The sequence below is a fragment of the Suillus paluster genome (genome assembly GCF_016628075.1).
Source record: "Suillus paluster strain FC165 chromosome Unknown EDB91scaffold_14, whole genome shotgun sequence".
Lineage (NCBI taxonomy): Eukaryota > Fungi > Basidiomycota > Agaricomycetes > Boletales > Suillaceae > Suillus > Suillus paluster.
The window spans coordinates 294,867-307,820 of NW_024537574.1; the positions used below are offsets into that span (position 1 = coordinate 294,867).

General features: G+C 47.1%; 2 protein-coding genes across 2 annotated transcripts; both read right to left on the reverse strand.

Annotated features, from left to right (window-relative positions):
- Positions 1-438: 438 nt before the first annotated feature.
- EDB91DRAFT_1236330 (uncharacterized protein) lies at positions 439-4,673 on the reverse strand (the record flags this gene model as incomplete). The annotated part of the gene is made up of 8 exons (XM_041321441.1): positions 439-642; positions 800-1,170; positions 1,223-1,612; positions 1,658-1,869; positions 2,131-2,306; positions 2,359-2,556; positions 2,785-3,132; positions 4,647-4,673. The coding sequence occupies 8 exons, from the start codon at positions 4,671-4,673 to the stop codon at positions 439-441; spliced, it is 1,926 nt and encodes a 641-aa protein (XP_041179378.1).
- A 1,727-nt stretch (positions 4,674-6,400) lies between these two features.
- EDB91DRAFT_1024513 (uncharacterized protein) lies at positions 6,401-6,604 on the reverse strand (the record flags this gene model as incomplete). The annotated part of the gene is made up of 1 exon (XM_041312616.1): positions 6,401-6,604. A coding segment is annotated over one exon (204 nt), but the record flags the coding sequence as incomplete, so codon positions are not given.
- Positions 6,605-12,954: the final 6,350 nt, after the last annotated feature.

The following is a 12,954-nucleotide window of genomic DNA, read 5'->3' on the forward strand; positions in this document are numbered from 1 at the left end:
CCGGAGTAGAAACAGAACAGAGGTTAGACTACCCTAAGGTAGAGCCAGAGAATTAGTCCTAAGGTTTAACCCCTAAGACTCGGAGGTGGACAAGAGATGAGACTCAAGTCCGGAGATTGCAGGAATGAGCAGAACTAAGATGATATTCGAACTGAGGAGTTCCAGAGTATTACAAGAGTTTATATACTGTAGGTATCATGTAAGTAAATCAGTCAGCAAAGGTAAGGGCTATGTACGAAGCATGTGGAAAGTCTATTAGTAAGTATAATGGATCAAAGCAGTGAAGTCGGAAATGAAGTAAGAATGGACGGATCAGTAAGCATAGTGGAAAAGGACATAATTGGTAACCAGAGCAATAACTATTCTAAAAGGAGATAGGGGTGAGTCCAGAGATGAGAGCGGAGCACCGGGCGAAATAACAGGACGGAGGACCGGACTTTAGTAGTGGGGTTCCAGAATTCCGGATCTGGAGGTACAGGATATGACAGGGAGGTCGTGTGTGGACATGATTGCATATTGCTCTACAGTAGAAAAAACTTCCAGAGACTCAGAATAGATGAGTGCTGCACAGCCATTAACGAGTGCATCATTCAGGAATGCGGTACATGATGCGAGGATCTTGATGTCCTTAGGTTCGAAAATCTGATGCAGGAATCCATTGTGAGCGGGACAAGTTCTGGTTGCGATGGTTCCAGGAACAATGACAGTAGTGTTATTCATCAGTGGTACTGAGTCAATGACAACTTGCCAAATAAATAATGAAGATATTGTCAAATCTGCGAATGAAAAATCCGCTTACCTTTGGCGGATGCCAGGTGATGACAGCGTGATGTTCAGTCTGTATATTGATGTCTTCTTCATCTTCGCTGTCAGGGGTATCAATGTCCATGACGTCGACAAGTGCAATTTGCTTGGGTGGAACATCGTTAGAAGCAGGGATGATCTCCGGATCCTCGTCATCCTCCAGAGGAGTAGTGCATGATATTGAGGTTTCAGGAATCCAGCGAAGAGCAATTGCTTGGGTGGCACCTGAGAGCCTCATCGCTAATGACTTATCATGTTTTTCTTGGGACTCAAACTGTAACAATGAGGCAAGCGGGTTGGACCAACAAATTTGAAGATGTCCAAGATGCTCTTGCCATTGGCATAGTAGAATGGAAAATCTGATGTCTGTGAAGGAATTAACACAAGACAGATGTAAGCAGACAGACAGAATACGTACTTTGAGGCAACTGCAGAGCGAGTTCTATTGCAGCGAGCTCATCACCAAACCACCTGCAAAGGTTATCAGCCTCTAACCCAAGATGTTGTTTCTCCTTGATGCATCTATCATGCTTTAACATAGCACATATACCATCATGGACATCCTGATCATCCAGCCAATGAGTAACCTCCCCCACTGAAGGTGCAATCCAAATGTCCTCCATCAAACTTTGATCATCACGTAGCTCATTCAGCTTGGTTGGGAGAGGTGTAGGAAGGGGAATACCACAACCTGATTCATATAGGTCTTCGAGGCGCTCACAGTACACATTGAATTTACATAGTGCGGCCAGCAAGGCTGGTTGCCGCTTCAAAATGGCCTTACGAGTCTGCTGGTGAAGTTTCGTGCCTGGACAGCATTAACACATATCATAGTGCAAGTCTAACCTCCTACCTAATGCTTGTTGTGAGCCACCAACAGCACAATTGAGTTTGTCCCACTCAAAGAAACTCCCAATTGCATGCTTCCGAATGTTGATCTTGAGGTCTCGTGCCAAGAGAAGTGTCTGAACAAATTCAATGTTGATTCCTTCAAGTTTGGGGAATTTGTCGTTAATGTTAAGGGAAGCATATAGTACATCAACTTTGTCCATGAGACGTTGGTGACTTCATTCAAGGCTCTTGATGGCATCGAGCATAGTTTGGGATACATCTCCCTTTAAAATCACCTCGCTTGTTGCTTGAAGTGCCTTGTCGGAGACATCGAGGTCACCCTGTAAGGAGAGCACAGTGTCTAGCTCTTTCTCGAGTCGAGCAGGTGCATCTGTAGAACATAGTCAGAGATGCTCAGGAGGCTCCTGGGCAAGGTAAAGGAAATTGAACACACAAGCACAGATGGACAATTGAGACTGTCGCTGCAAATCCCACTGATGTCGTAAGTCTTCAATTGTGGTGTTGCATCCATTCAGGGTCTTCTGTGCAGTCATCCCTTGCTCATCAATTCCACATTTGAGTTGATGTCGGATCCAATCCCCAAGGTCTGCGCGCATTTCAAGGCCTATGGCGGCAGCTTGGCGGTCAATTAGCCACAACCGATACTGTCTCTACATTCATTTGAATATCAGTAGAGATGAAGCAAAATTTAAGGACACGTACAGATGAAGAGCGCTGGATACCTATCAAGCGGATGAACCTCGACCACAGCCTCTCGGTGCCTTCTCCATCTGAAAGGCCAAGGCCTTCACATATTTGTGGGTTGTATACAAGCTGGCATGACCACTCATGCCCATAGGCATGCATAGCCATTGTTGCGAATCGCAAGCGCTTTGTTACAGTTTCAGGAAGTATATTATACTGAAATGAATCAGCAATGGGGTTCAAAGAATCATTGAAATGACTCGCCTGATTCAATGATCGTGAAAGAACACATCCGACATCATACAGAGTGACGACTGTAGCACTTTGAGGTAATAGGGTAAAAAGATGATCAATAAGGGCAACAGCATACTTCTGCTGCTCGCCTGGAGTGTCGATGTTGGCAAAAAAGAGGGGAATGTCATGGCAGCATATCAAAGCCATAACTCCGGTGTCGTCGAAGCTGTCCATGGTGGCTTTTTGCTTCTTTCCATTAGCGGCCTTATATGAGTTCTCGCATAGATCAATAGCCTCATGGTGCACAAGCGGTGCATGTGGCTTTGGTGCAGACTTACGACTCTGATCAATATGATGGCCAATTGTATCAACCTGTGCCTTCAGCAAGAAGTAAGAAGGGTCATAAAAATGGGGTGAATCACCTGCCGAACGCTGATGTCGATGGTGGAAGTTCCCATCTGTAGCCACGTGAATATTGCCGCCCTCTTCCAGCTTTCGGCCAAACACGACTCCTTCAAAACAGGCAGGACATTGCTGATTAAGTATCGTGGCACAGCGCTCATGTGGAACGACTGGTACATCAGGCACAGCTGATATGGGATGCTTGGGATGCTCGGGAGCCTCTCAGGAAGCCTCTAGATTGTCTTGACAGGCTTGAACAGTGTGTTCTAGTTGGCGTTCAAGCTCTACCTGTAGCATGTCAAACCATAGAATGGCTTGGCCGAGACTTCGCCTAAAATGTTCTTGAATTACTTCACCCTACGCTGTATTAGATATGAGGCAATCAAGCTTGAACTGACATACCTTGCTGTTCATTATTCGAAAACCTCTACGGAGGTACAGTTGGGGACAGGCAAAATCGACAACTTTCATAGCGGACAAAGGAAATTTTTTGGCACAAAACAGCCTTCAGATATCGATTCTACGGGTCGAAAGACATTCAAAAATGCCTTGAACTGAATTTTCCCACGTGTTTTTTGGGTATGGCCAAATTTTTGGGGTAAATCTTTATTTGATAGACACTGGGAGCGCAAAAATAATAGTATGAATCTTAGTTAAGAACAGCCATAATTGAATCCATGGCAGTTTGAGACACCGAGTGGTGTTGTTTCTGCTTTCACACTGCCCAAGCTGCAGCTTCCCCAGTCAAACCCTTTCAGTAGGCACTCATAAAACGCCACGAGTGATTGATGAAACGACGAAAGACCTCTAATGGGAAAGCATCGAGAAAATGCTCGGCTGCTTTCTTGGCTTCACCAAAACTGTTTTTTGGTGTTTCTTGGTATTGATACTTGCACCAGCCCCAGTACTATCAACAAACTCAGCATCTGAATCCACCTTTGACAGGCCACTCACCATTTCAATGGGATTCAACTCACAATGTAACTTTGGTAAAAAGATACATAGGTGGCCTGTCTTCTTGATCATGGTCTCGAGCATTGACTCCTGGTTTGCAAAGTCGTCTTGCTGTGAAAGAAGACGAGCCATGCAACAACCCTTGCTCTCGAAAGGACAGACAGGTAAACATTTAGCTTTCAACTGTCTGACATCAAATCCTCGCTCGGTAAGGACAGAGTGGAGACCTTTGGGGGTGCCATCTTCATTTGTCATTTTCTGGACTTTGCCACGGACGGAAATATTGGGGTTGTTCATTGGTATCACCGTGTCGTGCTGCTTTTGTTGTTTGCCTCTATCTGATTTGTTCATTTTGAATGCTTTCAATGAATTGGGAGGGAGCAAGGCATGAGCTGATGACTGATCAAATACAAAAAGTGCCTGGCAGCCTGGGTGTGCGAGCGTGAATATATCAATTGCATTTTTGACCTGCTCGAGGAACTGGGCACTGTCCCACCAAGGATCACCATTTGACCCTGGATAGATAATTTTGCATGCATCTCAAACCAATTCACCATCTTGACCTTGTAGAATAAGTCAGCCATCTTCTTCATTGATGAAATCAGAAACATGGATTAGTCATCCTCGACCTTTCTTGCGAAGGGGCTGTTCACCAGACCGCAACCTTTGATTCAACATTGTAAGTTAATATGAGTATTCGAGCTGATGGGGTGTACATTACCATGCAGTATTGGATTGATCATTGGCGTGAAAACAACATTCATCATGAAACTGTGCAATAATCCTTTTTTCTCCAGGCTTTAGATGTGGTTCAACCTTTTTCAACTCAGGCCCTTCATACTGAACCATCTGGGCCTCGTACTGTGCCATCAGAGGTAAGAAGACCTCTCTGCGGTACTTCACTACATCATCCCTCTCATGACCATCCATGTACACCCCTTTTCGGACCATCATGCGCCTCCATCCAAGCTTGAGAAGCCAGCATTGAGCTGTGTGCACACTAAGTGGCTGCTTTGGGTGAATGCCAAGGTCCGGAAAAATTGCCGAAGTGAGGGCATGCTGCAACTTCTTTGGAGTGACACTGCCAACCTTCTGTGCAGTCAACCAAGATCAGGTGCATGCCTGTACAGCTTCATCATGAAGCCAAGAGTGGGCATTAGCCTTGCCACCTCGCTTCTCCATGGGCAGCTGTGCAAATATCTGGTAATGCCGAACAAGTGCTTGCACTTTCCGTGTGAAGTGAATTCCTTCGCCTTTATGCCATTGCCGAGCAATCCCAATGCTAGCTTGTATCCGCGAGCATCCCTTGATGCATAGAGTTGCAAAATTTGAGAGTATGGTGAGTTTATTGATGTGCACCAGCAATAAGCTCTTGCTGTTCTTCTTTAGGCCTGATTTGATGTTTTCACACATCTCGCTCCAATCACAAAATTTCATTATGTCCCCTCCTGCTGAAAGCATCAGCTCGTCTTCCCAAGTTTCATCATCAACATCTTCCACCTCCTCAGCTGACTCATCCGAGTCCATAATCTCTGTGGGCTCCAGTTCATCATTTGATGATGCCTGATCCAATAGAACGGATGACGAGCAGGCACGTGGGATCGTCAATGAACTTGAATACTGCTGCCATTCTGGTTGCAGCATGGATAATGTTGTTTGGCGTACTGGCGCAGTCACCATGGGCAACACATGTCTGGCTATGTTTGCTGGTCCTGCCATTGCATCTCGGGCAGGTGCCAGGGTTGACTTGTTGAAAAACCTTGTTAGTTGAGGTTGGTTTCGCAAGTTCTTCTTGTGCCTTTGAACAGTGGGCTTCAAGGCATTGACTCGGACTTTGTGTTCAGAATTGTCTTGGTTCGACAACTGAGTATTTCGCCTGGGTCTTTTCGAGTGTGCCATGAGCAGACTCAGATGGGTGAGTAGTGCAACTTTATTAATTTTTGGGGGGACCAAACTCTAGATATTCCTCATTTTTGACCCCAGGGTCAGACTCAGGCTTGAAAATGGAGTCGATTGCACTATTTTTCGAGATTTTAGGCACTAGTTTGAGGTACCAGCCAAATTTTGGGGTCTGAGTGACCACAACATCGTGATCGGCAGCTTGAATCGTACTTTGTACATCTGTAAATAGTCTAATTATGCTTAGCATGTCGTTATACAGGTGTTTCAGAAGGCTGTGGAAAGGTTAACCATACTTGTCGATTTTGCTTGTCCCCAACTGTAGTGTGTGTGAAGTGTGGAGGCAAGGGCATTGACGGCGTCACATGAACGCTCAAAGAGAGATCAATAGAAAGCAAGCAGGTTGATAGACACTGACATGTGGGGCTGGGATGGAGCAGTCGGGAATAATCCACGAGAAACAAGAACTTGAGCTGGAGTAGCACATCTGCAACTCATAACATCAATGGAGATGAAGTCTTTAAATGATTTTAGTGTTTGAGGTACATTCAGGATGTGGTTTGGAATACTTATGATCAAAAAATAAGCAGATCATAGGTGTCCACCTAAGTGCGCATTTCTGTGAGCAACATGCATACATAATCGATGGGGCTGAATCGAGAGGTTTACCCATGGTCCTCGACATGTAGTCAAGATGAACATCAACGAGTGTGGGTACAAGGGCTTTCCAGTTATCATATAAACGTGCAGCAGCAATGTCCGGCAGAAGATGGTGGTTTGGGGTGAATTGGGAGGCGTTTGGTGATGGCAAAGGGCCTTGAGGGTCAATGTCTGAAGGCCCATTATCATCATGGAAGGGGAACAAGTCTTCGGCAGCATCAGCAGACATCTGCTCTTCGGGTAAGGGAGGAGTGGGAAGTGTATCATACAAGTCTCTTGCAGACATTTCAGCTGGATCGTGTTTTCCTGAGAGAAGAGATTCCAACTTTGCCACCAGTTTTTACTGCTTTTCCCTCTGACCTGGGAGTTCGACTAATGTTTGAGTCTTGCACTTGTCTCTTGGTTTTCATGGGCTGACAAACTGGGCACCTAATCCAGACATTGTCAGCTGGGCCACACGAGTCTGGGATTGTGGAGCCATGGTAGAGGTTTCCAATGTTGTAGGTGTATTATGTATATGAGAGACAAAATTTAAGGGAAAGAATAACTTACAAGGCATTGCCTCCAGTGACTCTACGACTCAGAAGGACGGGAGGATTTGCACCGATGTAAGAAAGACCTCGAACCACATGAGGCTCGAGAGCACCTGGAGCAGATGCATGTAACACTGATAGAGAAAGGATCCTGGAAGGCAAGATTCAAACTGGTGAGCACTGAGGAGGCACCTGGGCATCCTGGAAGGAGGACAATGAGGTGCACAGATATTTTTAGAATGCATGCTAAAATTAGCATTGGGAGGATGAGGGCCTCTCAGGCCAGTTTCCCATAACATAGGAACCTGGCCTGAAAGCCTACCTTTTGCCTCTGAGAACTGCTGCCTGAGGTGTTAACTTCATTCCCTCTCTTTCGACCTTGTAGCTCCTACCGCCCTCTGGACTCGCTACTCAAGCATTGTCGTCAGTCTAGAAAATGCAAGCTCCTAGTGGCATGAGCTCTCACAGGTGTGATGGTGTGGGTTCTGTAGTGAGTTACAGGTACGAGCGGATGGGAGGGACACTAGTTAAAACAATAATCTCAGTCTGTAGTCAGAACTCTTTATTACAAGTCATGTACCTAGTTAAAACAATACTAGAGACTCATTAACTGATTGTATCGCATCTGTAAAATAACGGGTACTCACATCTCAGTCTGTAGTCAGAACTGAGATGCTCATATGGACCAGCTCATAACTTTATAGTATGTAGGATGGAAACGAAAAATAAAATAATTGAGAAATGGAATATACGACTGGTATGAACTGACGTCAAAGTGTTGTTCGTCCATCACTCCTTTTATTGCGCTCGCACTGAGATCTCGGATCCTTCAGACAGCTCAACTCATCATTCGGATCATTCGGAGTCCAACACTCCCCCTCGAGCACAATCCAGGCTCATTTGAGCTCTGAGCTTCTGTAGACGGGGGCAAGGTAAACCTTTAGTGAACGTGTCCGCCACATTGTCTTCGCTGGGGCAGTAGAACAATTGGAAGGTGCCGTCCTTGATGTGGGTGCGGATGAAATGGTACCAAATGGCTATGTGCTTAGTGCAGGACTGGAATTTTCCGTTCAATGCGAGGGCAATGGTGGCCTGATTGTTGCTTACATGCACTCCAAGCGACGGGACCTCCATTCAGCAATACGATGTAACCCAACATCGAATGGCAATGGGGCTGGGATGCCCAGTCCACGTCAACGAATGCCTCAAGACCTCCATCTGTGGAGCCAAGGGTGAGTTCATAATCCACTGTGCCTTTTAGGTAGCGCATGATGTGCTTTGCTGCTTCCCAGTACACCTTTCCAGGGTTGCACATAAATTGGGACAGGGTGGCGACTGCAAAGGAAATATCTGGGCAAGTGCTGGTAGCGGCATACATAAGAGAACTGATGGTGCACTTGTATGGGACGTCAGCCATGGCTTGCAGTTCGGCATGAGTAGAGGGAGACTGGTCAGCAGATAGGATAGTGCCAGCATCCATAGGTGTCTGAGTGCTCTTTGCATCAGTCAAGTTGAAGCACTCTAGGACTGTGTCGATATATGCCTTCTGGGACAGGCTAATGGTTTGTGTGACGCAGTTGCAGGTGACTTTCAAACCCAGAAGCCAACTCAGCTCGCCTTAGTCAGAGATTTCAAAGAACTCGCGTAGTTGCGACTTGAACCGCTGAATGTGGGAAGTATGGCTAGAAGTGATGGCCATGTCGTCGACGGACATGGTCACAACCATGTGTTCCTGCGAGGTGCGTTTAAAATAAACAGCTTGATCTACCTTCAAGTGACTGAACCCAATCTTCAGGAAAACGCCGGCCAGTTCTTCTGCCCATTCAAACCCTGCTTGCTTCAATCCTGGCAAGCTTCTCTTCAACCGCAGCACCTTTCCCTTCTCTCCCTCCTTCAAGTACCCAGGTGGCGCCCTCATATAAATCTCTTCTTGGACATCCGCATATAGGTATGCACTTTTGATGTCTACCTGGTGTATCTCCCAGTCGCGCTGAGCCACCATCATTAGCATGGTCCAGATGGTCGTCATGTTGGAGGTAGGTGTGAATGTGTCGAAGTAGTCGACGCCATACTGCTGATGCTGTCCGTTCGCCATGAGACGGGCGCGCAGCTTCAACTTCTCTCCGTCTGGTCCTCGCTTGGTAGCCAGGGCAAAATGACATGGGATTATGTTAGCGCCACACAGTGAGTCAACCACTTCCCATGTTCCAAGCTTTTCCAGCTGACTGATCTCATAGTCGACTGCCTCTTGCCAGCTCGGGTTGGACAGCCGCTAGGGCGTACTGGTGAGTAACCTCTTCCTGCTCCTCCGCTGAGTCCTCCAGTTTGAAGATTTCGGCGGCTAATGTTGCTCTCTCTCCCTTGTTGAGGGCAGCAAAGTATCCTGGAGGCGGGTGTACTCGGGTCATCTGTGGTGTGAGTGGGGTCTCAGGATGTTGGTGTTGCTGTCTGGGCGGGGTAGAAGGTGGCTGGGATGGGGAAGGAGAGGTAGTCTGGATGCTATTTGCAGGTGCATTCTTGTTCGTTCTTGCATTAGAATCGGCATTGACGGACTCCCCCTCATCCAGTATATCCTCTCCGACAACCTCAGCTACCGGCGCAAACATAATGTTTCACTCGACTGAAATGTGTCACTTCGCTGGCCAGTACACTCTGAAACCTTTAGACTCAGTGTCAATACCCACGAACAGAGCCTCCTCCGCTCTGGCCTCCAGCTTGCCTGTGTGCTCCTGATGGACATAGACAGCGGAACCTAACTCATGGGCATTGGATAGGTTGGGCTTACTGTTATGGATCAACTCATAGGGCGTATGACTGGGGATGGCCTTCGACAGCAGGCGATTCTTCAACCAGGTCGCATAGCTTATAGCCTTGGCCCATAGGAACTTGGGTAGGTCCTTCGCGAGCAGCATGGCATGGGCAAGTTCAACCAAGGTACGGTTTAAGCATTCAGCAACTCCGTTCTGCTGAGGCAAATCATGCACAGTTAACTGACGTGCGATTCCTTGCTCCCACAGGTACTTGTCGGACTCCTCGCTAAGGTACTCTCCGCCACAATCCGAACGGATCTTCCACAACCGGACGCCTGGATTTTGATGAGCCAGGTGCGTCCTTGAAAGCTTCTAGCGCTTCACTCTTTGCCTTAAGGAAATGGACCCTCGTTTCACAGGAAAAATCATCCGTGAAACTGATATAGTAGCTCATCCCACCTAGACTGGTGGTCTGGGCCGGGCCCCAGAGATCCATATGCATGAGCTCTGCATAGCTGAGCGCTCTATTCTTTGCTTCGCTCGGGAATGGGCGTTTGCTTGACTTCGCCTTCATGCATGCATCACAGAACTCAGGTGACGAGGTAGGGTCGAGTTCCAGTCCTTCAACGAGTCCCTTCTTGACTAACTGTTGCACAGCCGTCTGGGAAATATGGCCGAGGACATGGTGAAGTTGAGAGACTGTGAGTTTCGTCCTTGCTGTGTGTGCATAGTGCTTTCGAGCTGCAATGCTATAGAGCCCTTCTACTTGGGGAATTTCGGTGATTACCTTGCGCTTGGGGCCTTGCAATAGAATTTTGCACATGTGGCCCTCAAAAAGTACGACCAGGCCTGCAGCAGCTATGCGGTTGGTGGATATGAGTGTGAATGCCATGGTAGGGGCATATAGGGCGTTCTTCAAGGTAATGTTCATCCATTTATCACCCAGAGGTAAGTCTATGCTCACATCTCTGCGACCAATCGCACTGAGCGTGGAACCGTCTGCAGTGTGAACATCCTGGGGGGCTATATCGACAAAGTTGGTAAATTTTGATCAATCAGGACAGAAATGCGAGGTAGCGCCAGAGTCCATGATGGCTCCACGGCGATCAACAGGTACCTTCAACCCTTTTGCTATGCCAGCCAAGTCTGGTGTTCTGCTTCTGGGTACGTCCACCTTTGCCTTGTTTCTGTTGCGGACCCTGACCTTCCTTTCCACCACCCGGTCTCCAGCAGTCCACCTTATAGTGGCCTTTTCAATCGCAGTTGAGGCAGGTAACATCTGTGTTCACTCCATTCGCTGCACCTGAGGTGCGGGACTTCATAGACTGACCGCCCTTGGCTGCCAGTGCGGCATTTCCTCCCTTCTTCGTCGGGTGACGGTCTGTGAGCTGGCGATGCTCATACTCCTCCGTCACAATGCTGATGAGCTTGTTGGGGGTGAGGGGCTTCTTCATTATCTTAGCAGCAGCATTTACTGATGATAGGAGGGGGCAATACGACTCGGGAAGGGAGCCTTGTACAATGGCATGGAAGTCTCAATCATCGAGCACTGAGCCCATGCCAGCAAGTGACTCTCTCAACCTCAAGAGTTCAGTGAAGTGGGCCTTGACATCCCCAGCTTCATTGCACCTCATCTCCTGCAGACAACGACGTAGGTCAATCTGTACTAGCTCCATTTTACCTTCATGAATCTGACAGATCTCTGCCCAGATCAGCGAGGCTGTATTGAGCTTCTGAACGGAAAGCAGCAGACGATCTGTTATCATGCTAAAAATTTGCTGCTTGACCAGCAAATCCTTTTGATAGAACTCATTGATCCTTTTATCTAGGTCGTCCAAGTCTGTCTGAGTGGGGCTCGTACTGTCGGGCTTCTGTACTAGACCCGTCGTAGGGTTAGTTGCGAAGACCTTAGGTTTATCTGCACGACCATCAACATAACACATCAAACCTTGAGCACCAATTGCCATCAATGTTCGTTCCTTATAGGTAATCCAATTCGAGCCATCTTCGGCAAGTTTGGAGATGTTGAATAGGGATGAGGTGGTACCGGGGAGCGAGATATCTGTGGCCATGGCAGGGCTCATAACCTGTAGTGAGTTACAGGTACGAGCAGACGGGAGGGACACTAGTTAGAACAATAATCTCAGTCTGTAGTCAGAACTCTTTATTATAAGTCATGTACCTAGTTAAAACAATACTAGAGACTTGTTAACTGATTGTATCGCGTCTGTGAAATAACGGGTACTCACATCTCAGTCTGTAGTCAGAACTGAGATGCTCGTATGGACCAGCTCGTAACTTTATAGTACGTAGGATGGAAACGAAAAATAAAACGATCGAGAAACGGAATATACGACTGGTGTTACGGCTGTGCTTATCTTGCTTCTTTTTCCCTTGATACACACTTACTACGCATGTCCCTTATCATGCTATATTTAGTTCGGTATTACTCAGACGCCTCATTGCTTACGCATGTGCTTACTGATACATACCTATTATTACGTCATACCCTGTACCCTCTATACTATATAAACCCTGGCTAGGTGACGCTGATTCTTCAGCTTAACCTACGCTGGTTTTCCTCTGAACATCTGACTTGATTCTAAGTTACCTCTTCGGTACTTAGCCTTGACTTTACTTTGGGCGTTCTTAAGACTGTTGTCTTGAACGTATCGACAGACCTTTGGTCTTATTGACTATTGTTTTGCCTGCGTTATACTTCAGCGTAACAAAAGGTTAAGCTCTATTACAAGACGACGCTACCTTAGTAGTCGTCACGATACATCGTGGCTTATCGCGATCAACGACAGTACTCCTCGGAGTCTGAACACAAAGACGAACACTTCTCTGAACCAGGTTCACCCATCCAACCGGATAACAACGAATACATAGACGGATACGGACCAGACCAACCAGGTCCATCGAACCCACCACCACCACCACCTCAGACTCCAGTAGAACCGACACCCAGAAAGAAAATGGGAGAACTAAACTTGAACAGACCGGCAAACTTTGACGGATCACAGAAACAGGCGAAAGCCTGGTGGACGACTGTATCCACCTATATCACCATAAACAAGGACGTGTACGACAATCACGAAAAATGCATCGCATTTGCAACGTCGTTTATGACTAAAGGACACGCTCAACAATGGGCTGTCAGATGGATCAACAGGAAACAC